Source organism: Saccopteryx leptura, chromosome 7 (genome assembly GCF_036850995.1).
Source record: "Saccopteryx leptura isolate mSacLep1 chromosome 7, mSacLep1_pri_phased_curated, whole genome shotgun sequence".
NCBI lineage: Eukaryota > Metazoa > Chordata > Mammalia > Chiroptera > Emballonuridae > Saccopteryx > Saccopteryx leptura.
Genome location: NC_089509.1, coordinates 60,463,347 through 60,475,460, shown reverse-complemented (window position 1 = coordinate 60,475,460; position 12,114 = coordinate 60,463,347). Strand labels below are relative to the sequence as shown.

Genomic DNA, 12,114 nt, shown 5'->3' with positions numbered 1-12,114 from the left:
GCATCTAAACCTCGTTAAAGGAGAATAGAAATACAGACTGCGGCTGCCATCTTGAGAGTGCCTGATGGCCGGAAGTCCCGCCGCCTGAGTCTAGTGACTGGGCCTCTCGCTGGGGGCGGGGCCGGAGACCGGTGCCGGGGCGGGGCATGAGGGCGGGCCCAGAGGCTGGGAGGCTTGGAGGCTCGCGGCGAAGGGCGGGGCCTGAAGACCGGGTGGGTCTAGAGGCGGGGCCTACAGGGGCGGGGCCTGGTGGCGGGGCGGGGCTGCACGGCCGGCGCGGGGAGGAGCTGACCCGATCGTGGCTTCTCTGCACCTCACTTTCGTGGAAAGTGATTGAACTGCTGCAGCCGACAGCTGGCAGCCTCTCTGCGAGGACGGTTGTGGGTGGGAGATGACGGTGATTTCCTCCCTGCTTGGCCCACTACGTGCAGCGACTCCCTTCTCCTCGCGGCCCCGGGGCTGCAGACGTAGCAGGTAAGATGGGTTGCTAGTGCCCCCACCCCGGGTCTGAGTAGGTGGGCAGCGCCGACCTTGAAGCCCAGGCCCGCAGCCCAATGCCGGCGCCTGCCCGCCTCTGCCCCGCAGTGCCCACCTTTAGGACGTGCGGGATCACCCGGGAAGGCTTCTGTAGGGAAGGAGCGGCTTGCTTGTCCCCTCTGGCGACAGAATTGCTATTCTGTACTTATGAAGAGCACCACTTTCCACCCTGTCATTGTCAGATTCTTCCCTTTTTCCCAAGAGGTGGTCTCAGTATCTGCCCTCCTGGGAGTTTCTATCCATGTACTTGAAGAGTTATCCCAAATTTTCTTCCTTGCCTCTTTTTTTGGAGCGTGTCAGTTACTATGACGTTGTGATTCCCATTCCCCGGGGGAAGCTGAGGAACAACTTTTAAACCCAGCCACAGACTCCAAGCTGTCTCTCCACTCCCACTGCTGCCTGCCCAAGCATTGGGTGGTAGCTGTTTTCTGGGCGGCCTATCTGGTTAGCGACTCGCCACATCCTTATCTTGGAGGGCCAAAGTCTCTCCCTGACAACAGGGGAGGAGCAATTATAATGCTCCCCACTCTGGGTCGCTAGGGAGGACATTTGGTCCCCTGCAAGTAGGTGGGAGTGGGTGGATGGTGTGACTGTTGATGTGAAGAGTGCTTTAATAGTACCACACTGTATTAAGCTTTTCCCACGGGATAAAGGATATTGGGTGTTTGAGAAATAGCCTAAAGGTTGAAAGCTTTCTCTTTGAAGTTAATCAGAACCCTCTTCCCCATTTTTGTTTAAAATCAGTTGTTCAGAATTTCAGTGGTTCTCTGATGTTATCTAAATCAAATATGAAGTAGTTGTAAGTGGTTTGTATATAGCATTTTCTCACTCCCTGCTCCAGCGAGTGGTCAGTGAGTGTTCTTAGAGATCAGCTTGTTTGGTAACAAGCCTTGTTTTAATGAGATGAAAAGACTGGATGTAACCCTTTTTTTAAAACTTCCGTTGCTGTGGTTCCTCTTCATTTTGAAAGAATGCTTTAGAAAGCATATTTTTCTCCCATTTGAAAAAAAGATTAAGAAGAGATAAAACTTGGTGAGTCCTTTTTGATTATTTTGACTTTCCCTCACTAGCAGGTATTGCTTTTATAATGTTGAAGAATATTCAAAAAAGAAAAAAAAGAAGAAAAAAATCCTCATGGAAAGGAGCAAATTACTTTTCAGTTTTTCTATTTATTTTTGACTAACTGAATGTTAAACTGGGCATTACTACAACTATTTGACCATCACCGTGAGAAAAATGAAGAGCTCTCTCTTCCCTGCTAACAACTATTTATGATCAAGCTCAATTAAATTGAACTCTTAATTGTTAGGTATAAAATAAAAATGGATAACTTTATGGCCATCCTGTACTTCTGTTTTAGTTGGAGGATCTTTAATACTATGTATTGTTTGAAGACCTGACATAGGACAATGAATTATATTTAATTTATTATTCTTACTATTAGGGCTACAACTCCTAATAGCAAGTGCTACCATTTCTGGAAAGCCTACTTTGTGATAAAATACTGTGATGAACTTAGTATAACATCTTCAGTCCTCACAATATTCTTCTAAGGAAGTTTTCACTGTAATTTTATAGTTGAGGAATCTAAGGTTCTGAGAAGCTAGGGATTGTGCCAAAGAGTTTATAAGAGATAATGCCCCGAATTGGGTTCATGTCTTTTTTTTTTTTTTTCAGAGACAGAGAGAGAGAGTCAGAGAGAGGGATAGATAGGGACAGACAGACAGGAATGGAGAGAGATGAGAAGCATCAATCATTAGTTTTTTGTTGTGATACCTTAGTTGTTCATTGATTGCTTTCTCATATGTGCCTTGACTGGGGGGGGGGGGGGGCTACAGCAGACCGAGTAACCCCTTTGCTCGAGCCAGTGACTTTGGGTCCAAGCTGGTGAGCTTTGCTCAAACCAGATGAGTCCGCGTTCAAACTGGCGACCTCGGGGTCTCGAACCTGGGTACTCCACATCCCAGTCCGACGCTCTATCTATTGCATCACCGCCTGGTCAGGTGGTTCATGTCTTTCTGACTCTTTTCAGTGAACAATCATTATTTTAGTTCAAACTGTTGTTTTTAAAAAGTATTGGAATACATTGAAAATGCAAGTGTGGTACAAATAAGGGGTGGTGAGCAGTATTAGTTATTCATATTCCAGGCAAAGAAATGTAAGGAACTTTGAAAAACACCTAGAAGACTGGGCTACTTTATCGTCTTAGTCTTTAGCACTGCCTTTTCAAGTTCACAACTTTAAAGACTCCAAAAGTTTAACACCTGTGTTTGTTTACCAGCTCCTACTTCAACTATGGGTACCTGTACCAACCAGTAGCTTTCCCAGGATATAACTTGACGCTTACTTGCTAAACTTCAGGTATGTGAATATTGTAGGTTTTGTGTATATTGACCACTCCTATCTAATCCTAGTATAAAAATATTTGTCCTAATCCAGATTAAATGTAAGTTTTTAAAAGGTTCAGTTTATACCAGGGTAACACAGAGAAAATTATCTCATTCACACCCCTGAGTATCAGTTGTTGCCGGTCTCCATCCTGCCATCTCAGTGTTTTTAATGTGATGTGTGTGTTTGAGAACTTGACTGGGACATTGTAAATTTCAGGAATGAGCTTTTTTACTTTCTACCTTATATAACTTCACTTTAGATGGTTAACCCAAAATAATTACATATAAATTGGCAGTTGTTGCCATGTTACTTTCAAGATGCTATTAAGAGCTAATTAGTTGCACTTGTCTAAACCTCATGTTCATATGTCCCTGGCAGTGAGAGGGGAGTCTGAAAAGTGTAATAGTAGCATAAAGAATTTTTCCTTGCTTTAGCATTTTCTGAACATCTTTAAAACATTTTACAACACATCTGTGTTCCTTAACATTTTATAAGCATTTTAGAACACATTGTATGGTATTGCACTGTTGTTATAGTGAAAAAGTTAGAATACTTTATCGTTCATAAAAAATAAAGAGAGGCCTTGACCAGTTGGCTCAGTGGTAGAGCATCAACCCGGCATGTGGAAGTCCTGGGCTCAATTCCTGGTCAGGGCACACAGGAGAAGCGACCATCTATCTGCTCCTCCACCCTTCTTCCTCCCCTTCTCTCTCTCTCTCTCTCTCTTCCCCCCTTGCAGCCATAGCTTGATTGATCCCAGTATGTTGGCCCAAGGCGCTGAGGATGGCTCTGTGGAGCCTCCACCTCAGGAGCTAAAAATAGCTCATTTGTGAGCATGGCCCCAGATGTGCAGAGCATTGGGTTCCCAGGTGGATCTCAGTCGGGGTACATGCAGAAGTCTGTCTATTTCCCCCCCTTCACTTAAATTAAAAAAATAAATAAAAGAAAACAAAGAGAGCTTTCTGTCAGTGAATTAGATAGTTCTTAAAAAGAACACTGATTTACTAAAAAGTGAATTAATTATGCACATATGGAGTCTCCTGTGTGCCATGCACTGTTAGATGTTAGGGATGCAAAAACAGTAAGCAAAAACATGCATAGATTGTGTTTCCATAGCACCTGAAGTCTAGCAAAGTAGATGGATCTGAAACAGTCACTCTAATGCAGAGGATAAATATAACATGAGAAAAGTGGCCTAAAGGTAAAGAACACAGTTTTATTTGAGAAAAACTCCTGGGCTGGCTGTGGAGTCAGAAAAGCCTTATTTGATAAAAGCAACTCCTGAACTATATGATTTGGAGAATAAGTAGGTGTTATTATGCAGGGAGTAGTGGGTGGGTAGAGAAGAGAACATTTTCAAGTTAACTGCATGTGTGCAAAGTCCATGTAGCACAAAGGACTATGGGACATTCAAGAATGCCAATATGTTGGCTGGTGTAAAAGAAACTAATAGTAGGTTGGTGGAATGCCATGAATTTTTTTCTTTTTTTTTTACAATTTTTAAAAACATTTTATATACAGAGAGAGAGAGAGAGAGAGAGAGAGAGAGAGAGAGAATGAGAATGGGGGGAGGAGCAGGAAGCATCAATTCCCTTACATGCCTTGACCAGGCAAGCCTAGGGTTTTGAACCGGCAACCTCAGTATTCCAGGTTGATGCTTTATCCACTGTGCCACCACAGGTCAGGCTGTTTCATTTTCTCTCTTAATGCTGCCAAATTATATTTAACTTTTGTTAAGTGATTACTTTGTGCCAGATGTAAGGACTTTACTTGAATAATCTCAGGTTCCTTTGAGGTGGGTACTTTTGTTACCATTACACAGATCAGGAAAATGAGGCACAGAAAATATAAGTTTTTGGTTCAAAGTTGATATATGATGCTTTACTATACCTTTCTTCCTAACCCATAGTCAAGTATGACCATAGGCTGGAAAGGTACCTTCTGTCTTGTGTGCCTCCTTGATGTAACCCTGAGAACTACTGAAATTTTTGGAGACTTTGGATACTGGTAAACATTCTGCAGAGACTCTGTGAGCTCCATGCTCTTAGTCACTAGGCGGAGCTCGAGGGTGGAGCACTGGAGAGGAGGCCAGGGCATCACTGCAGCTGTATTACTCAGGTCTGGTACTGAATATAGGATAGCAACATAAATATTTTGTACTGACCTGCCTTTGAGTGTAAAGAGGTTATTGTTTGGCCCTGGCTAGTTGGCTCAGTAGCAGAGCATGAGCCCTGCATGTGGATGTCCTGGGTTTGATTCCCAGTCAAGGCACACAGGAGAGGTGACCATCTACTTCTCCATACCTCCCCCACCCCTTCTCTCTCTCTCTTTCTCTTTCCCTCTCTCTTCCCCTCCCACAGCCATGGCTCGATTGGTTCCAGCAAATTGGCCCTGGGCACTGAGGATGGCTTCGTGGAGCCTCTGCCTCGGGCACTAAAAATAGCTAGGTTGTAAGCATGGCCCCAGATGGGGGTTGCCAGGTGGATCCTGGTCTGGGCACATGTGGGAATCTGTCTATCTCCCCTGTTTCACTTGGGGAAAAAAAGTTATTGTTTGCTGGGAAACACTCCTACTCTTTTTTTTTTGTATTATTTTCTCTGATGGTAGTTGAGGAAAAGTATGTGTATTTATTTGGCCATTTAATAAGTCTAAGTTTGCCAATGTATCCTTTCACCTAGAATTCTTCCAACTGATTGTACACTGAATCTTTCTTTCTTCTTTTCAGAGATCTAATTGAAGTTCGAGGGTGAAAGAAAATGAATTCTTTTTCTGATTTACCTGCCAAGAACTTAACCATTGCAGTCAATATGACCAAGGCTTTGTCTTCAACAGTAATGCATGGATTTAATTCCACGAACGACCCACCTTCAATGTCAATAACAAGGCTTTTTCCAGCCTTACTAGAATGCTTTGGCATAGTCTTTTGTGGCTATGTAGCAGGAAGGGCCAATGTCATAACATCAACACAGGCCAAAGGACTAGGAAATTTCGTCTCTAGATTTGCACTTCCAGCTTTATTATTCAAAAACATGGTTGTACTTAATTTTTCCAATGTGGATTGGTCTTTCCTATATAGCATCTTAATTGCCAAAGCCTCTGTATTTTTCATTGTATGTGTATTAACCTTACTAGTTGCCAGTCCTGATAGTCGATTTAGCAAAGCTGGACTATTCCCTATTTTTGCTACTCAAAGTAATGACTTTGCACTGGGATATCCTATAGGTAAGTTATTATTTATTTTTTTAAAGTTTTTAAAAAATTCAAGAGTTCTAGAAGTTACCAAAATTTAAACCTTTTAATTTAACTAAGTATTTGTTAGTGATAGATACTTACCGTCTATATAAGAAATCTTTTCATATTATTTTCTTAAATATGTCTTAAATTAGGATGGATTCTATTTTTCCTTAACTTCAGAGTTTGAGGCTCCTTGAAAGGACTATCTAAAACAAACTGTCATATTCAAATAAACTTAATGAACTTTCTTTCTAATAGTATTCTTTTTCTTCTGAATAATCCCATATGAAAGAAGTTTAATTTCCAGACGAGATCAGATTCTGATTTAAATTATGTAAAAAAAAAAAAAGATAAGCATATGTCTGTGTAATAGCAGTCATTATTAAATGTTAGCAGTGGGATTTTATGAGTGACTTCTTTCCTCCTTTATTTTTCTTACCATCTAGAATATATATTATTTTATATTAAAGCTCATTTTTTAGCTTATTCTTCAAACTGTCAATATACTTTAGTTGAAGTTAATTTCTTGTTTAAGAACAAAAATAGTGAAGGCTTTTCACCTTTTTTTTTTTTTTTTTAATTTTTTTTTTTTGCATTTTTCTGAAGCTGGAAACAGAGACAGTCAGACAGACTCCCGCATGCGCCCGACTGGGATCCACCCGGCACGCCCACCATGGGGTGAAGCTCTGCCCACCAGGGGCATGGGGCGAAGCTCTGCCCACCAGGGGGTGATGCTCTGCCCATCCTGGGGGTCGCCATGTTGCGACCAGAGCCACTCTAGCGCCTGAGGCAGAGGCCACAGAGCCATCCCCAGCGCCCGGGCCATCTTTGCTCCAATGGAGCCTTGGCTGCGGGAGGGGAAGAGAGAGACAGAGAGGAAGGCGCGGCAGAGGGGTGGAGAAGCAAATGGGCACTTCTCCTGTGTGCCCTGGCCGGGAATCGAACCCAGGTCCTCCGCACGCTAGGCCGACGCTCTACCGCTGAGCCAACCGGCCAGGGCGGCTTTTCACCTTTCCAACTTTTCCTTCTTTACCTTTCCAACTCTTTAAGAAGCCTAATTTTATATTTCTCTGTGTTTATATTTTTCTTATAAAACAGTAAACATACCAGTTTGAAATGTTGAGATATCCTGAAACATCTTTTCTTTCCAGACCACTCTGCCACTAAGAAAATGTACAGTTAGCCCTGGCCGGTTGGCTCAGCGGTAGAGCGTCGGCCTAGCGTGTGGAGGACCCGGGTTCGATTCTTGGCCAGGGCACACAGGAGAAGCGCCCATTTGCTTCTCCACCCCTCCGCCGCGCTTTCCTCTCTGTCTCTCTCTTCCCCTCCCGCAGCCAAGGCTCCATTGGAGCAAAGATGGCCCGGGCGCTGGGGATGGCTCTGTGGCCTCTGCCTCAGGCGCTAGAGTGGCTCTGGTCGCAACATGGCGACGCCCAGGATGGGCAGAGCATCGCCCCCTGGTGGGCAGAGCGTCACCCCATGGTGGGCGTGCCGGGTGGATCCCGGTCGGGCGCATGCGGGAGTCTGTCTGACTGTCTCTCCCTGTTTCCAGCTTCAGAAAAATGAAAAAAGAAAAAAGAAAAAAAAAATTAAAAGAAAAAAAGAAAATGTACAGTTAGTAACTACTTTTTATATGTTTATTTTTGCTTTCTGTTGTGCTTTCATTATGTATCCTTATGTGGGGACCTGAATATTATGGATCTAGTCAGTCACTCATTCATTCACTCATTCACATGGGCCCATTATGTAGCAGTAACTGTGCTAGCTTCTGGGCGTACACCTGTGAACAACATTCTTTTTTTTTTTTTTTTCCAGAGACAGAGAGAGAGTCAGAGAGAGGGATAGACAGGGACAGACAGGAAACAGAGCGATGAGAAGCAGCAATCATTAGTTTTTCTTTGTGCGTTGCAACACCTTAATTGTTGGTTGCTTTCTCGTACGTGCCTTGACTGCGAGCCTTCAGCAGACTGAGTAACCCCTTGCTCGAGCCAGAGACCTTGGGCTCAAGCTGGTGAGCTTTTGCTCAAACCAGATGAGCCCATGCTCAAGCTGGCGACCTTGGGGTCTTGAACCTGGGTCTTTCACATCCCAGTGCAACGCTCTCTCCACTGCGCCACTGCTCGGTCAAGCTGCACAACATTCTTATATATATTGAATTTACTTTTTTTTTTTTTTTTGGTATTTTTCTGAAGTTGGAAATGGGGAGGCAGTCAGACAGACTCCCGCATGCGCCGGACTGGGATTCACCCGGCATGCCTACCAGGGGGCGATGCTCTGCCCATCTGGGGCGCCGCTCCGTTGCAACCAGAGCCATTCCAGCGCCCAAGGCAGAGGCCATAGAGCCATCCTCAGTGCCCGGGCCAACTTTGCTCTAATGGAGCCTTGGCTGCGGGAGGGGAAGAGAGAGACAGAGAGGAAGGAGAGAAGGAGGGGTAGAGAAGAAGATGGGCACCTCTCCTGTGTGCCCTGGCCAGGAATCAAACCCTGGACTCCTGCACGCCAGGCCGACGCTCTACCGCTGAGCCAACCGGCCAGAGCCTGAATTTACATTTTAATGGGAAAATAAAATTAAAATTAAAATAATATCATGTAAGACAAGGGCCATATAAATAAGTAAAGTCTAAATAGTATGGAAGGATAGGAATGGGGGGATGCTACTTGAGATAGGGGGTCAGTAAAGGCATTTCTGATGATATAGCTTCTAAGCAGAGACTGAAAAAAAAACTTAGTGAAATGGACAGTTGAAAGTAACTTTCAGAAACTTTCACCAATAGTTTTAACACCCGCCCCCCCCCAGCTTATCTTACCACCAGCACCAAAAGGATTCTAGTGGACTATGCTTTTTATCTTTCTCCTCCTTTGACTACCTTCTATCTCTTTTACCGGAAACAGAGATATACCTTAAAAATTAAAATGACCACAAGTAAAGCAGAAGGTTTATGAGAGAGGAAAAGCTAGGCTTTTACATAACTGTGCTGTTAAGAGAAACTAGATGTGTTCCTTTAAGGTTATTGAATTTTAAAATTAAGAATGGCCCTGGCTGATTGGCTTAGTCAGTTAGAGCATTGTCCTGAAACATCAATGTTGCAGGTTCGATCCCTCGTCAGGGCATATACAGGAAACAACCAATGAATGCACAACTAAGTGGAACAACAAGTGAATGGTTTCCTCTCTCTCTCTCTCTCTCCTCCACTCTTTCTCTCTCTCCTTTCCTCTCTCTGTCTATAAAATCAATCAGTAAAAAAATTAAATTAAGAATGAACTAAGCATTTAAATAAAGACTTTAGAAATAAAAACAAAAAGTTAATGTGCTATCCATCTCTTCAGAGCTGCGTTAATAATGTAAATTTGTCAAGGTATTTATGGTATAAGGATCTAAGAAGTAGCTCTCTATCATAGTGTTAAATATTTAATAAATAATGCTATATCTTAATTTAGACAAACTGTAAGTATATGATTTCATGCTCTCATAGATTAGTAAGCCCATAACTAAATAGAACTAACATTTGTAACTTTATAGCTTATAGAGCTCTTTCTTATTTACTTATCTCATTTGAGGTAGAACAGATATTATTCTCTCTTTAAATAAGGAGACAGGCTTCAGAGATTTCACTGTTTTATCCCAGGTCATATAGCTTACAGTTACCTGAGACCAAAACCTTGGTCTTCTGGTTCTAAGTCCTGGGCATTCTCTTATGCCACACAGTTATATAATATGCCCATTTAATCTTCAGAAGACCCAACTAGCCCTTGTAATACATTACTTTCACAGAGAATCATTTTATTATCTTTGCATTAATCTAAAAATGTTTCATAAAATGAGTAGTAGCGGAAAAGACCTATTAAATTATCCATTTTCATATTGAGGCAGAATCTCCAGCTAAAACATATAGTCAGCCATATTCATCACTGCTTTTTTTTTTTTTTTAAGCAAGACAGTGGCAGACAAGAACGGAGATGAGAAGCATCAACTTGTAATTGCATCACTTTTAGTTCATTGATTGCTTCTTACATGTACCTGACTGGGCGGCTCCAGCCTAGCTAGTAACCCCTTCCTCAAGCTAGTGACCTTTGGGCTCCAGCCAGCGACCTTGGGATCACATGTATAAATATAATCCTACGCTGAAGCAAGCAACCCTGTGCTCAAGCTGGATAAGCCTGTGCTCAAGGCAGTGACCTTGGGATTTTGAACCTGGAACCTCAGTGTCCCAGGTCAGTGCTCTATCCACTGTGCCACCACTGATCAACTTCATCACTGCTTTTCTATGTCCCACATTAAATCAGTGAATCCTAGCAATGTGGTAGACCAGTTTTCCTGATGATTATGCTTATAGATTTTGAGTTGTGATTGTGGGGGTTTTTAAATTTTTAAATCACAAATAATATGAGTTTTTTTTATAACATTGGACTGTAGACAATACAGAATTCTTTACCAGAATTCAGTAGTATAGACAGAAGCACTTTTTCCTATACCTGCAGATTGGAAGGGGTGGTGCAGAACGGCAAGGCTGTGTATCTGCTCCAGTGAGATGATTTATCTGCCTCAGTTTGTTTCAAAATGGACATTCAAAATGATGACTTATCTGCCCTTTCAGTTTGTTATGTGGCCTCTCCCAGGAATTCCCACTCTCTTGTTCCCAGATAAACATTATAAAGTATAAAAAATGTCCTTTTTAAGACTACATTTGTTTTACAACATCAGTCCAGTTTCCGGCAACTAAAGAAAAGGCAGATAATGAATAAAGGAGAAGGACAGTCATGTTTCCTTTTTCTCTATGCTATGATAATTATAATGGTCTGTGAAACTACATTAAAATGATTTATCTATATCAAGTGACAGAAAACTACAGTGCCTTATTACAGACTAAAAATGAAGCTCTCTGTTTTTATAGAACAATTCTTTCCAAAGGTACTTAAAGAAATCACTGTGTGAGAGGAAACGAAGGTATAATGTTGATGTCAGCGCATCAGAATGGTCCCTGCCTTGGTCGTTAAAAGATACTAATAGGGCATAGTAAAATCCTATAATTTATTCCTCAAACAATGCTGATAGCATAAGTACCCTGACTAATCATAATTATGCTCTAGTGCCTGAGATGTAAACAAAAAGGAAATGAAGCATTTAACTATATATCATTAAGTAATAGAATGATCTTGTCTGGGTCTTAGTGTTATTTGCTAGGGATTGAAAACCTGCCAGAATCAAAATAGGAGCCACAATGGGTGGCTAATTTTCTCTTAATTCTTCAAAACTATATAATAATTCCTCATAATGGGATTTGCCCCTCCCCCCAAGAGCCTTATTTCTAAATATTAATTAGAACTTAATAGTTGATGTAATGAGCCCTGGCCGGTTGGTTCAGTGGTAGAGCGTCGGCCTGGCGTGCAGAAGTCCTGGGTTCAATTCCCAGCCAGGGCACACAGGAGAAGCGCCCATCTGCTTCTCCACCCCTCCCCTTTCTCTCTGTCTCTCTCTTCCCCTCCTGCAATGAGGCTCCATTGGAGCAAAGTTGGCCTGGGCGCTGGGGATGGCTCCTTGGCATCTGCCCCAGGCGCTATAGTGGTTCTGGTCGCAACAGAGTGGCGCCCCTGAGGGGCAGAACATCGCCCCCTGGTGGGCAGAGCGTCGCCCCCTGGTGGGCGTGCCAGGTGGATCCCAGTCGGGCGCATGCGGGAGTCTGTCTGTCTCTCCCCGTTTCCAGCTTCGGAAGAATACATAAATAAATAAATAAATAGTTGATGTAATGATAATAAACCTAATTTGTTAGTATGGGTCACTGCATTCATATATACTTTTTTCATATTTGAAATACCATCTTGGCCCTGGTCAGTTGGCTCAGTGGTAGAGTGTCAGCTTGGCTTGTGGACGTCCTGGGTTTGATTCCCAGGCAGGGCACACAGGAGAAGCCACCATCTGCTTCACATCTGCTCCCCCTCCTCTTTCTCTTTCTC

At 42.8% G+C, this 12,114-nt stretch overlaps 1 protein-coding gene across 3 annotated transcripts in view; it reads left to right on the top strand.

Annotated features, from left to right (window-relative positions):
• Positions 1-271: 271 nt before the first annotated feature.
• Positions 272-12,114, top strand: part of GPR155 (G protein-coupled receptor 155) — a 50,837-nt gene continuing 38,994 nt past the window's right edge. For all 3 annotated transcript variants that reach the window (XM_066345087.1, XM_066345090.1, XM_066345089.1), the window contains exons 1-3: positions 272-474; positions 2,819-2,898; positions 5,654-6,150. In XM_066345087.1, the coding sequence (XP_066201184.1) occupies positions 5,685-6,150 (466 nt within the window). In that variant the 5' untranslated portion in view covers positions 272-474; positions 2,819-2,898; positions 5,654-5,684. The remainder of the gene's footprint in view (positions 475-2,818; positions 2,899-5,653; positions 6,151-12,114) is intronic.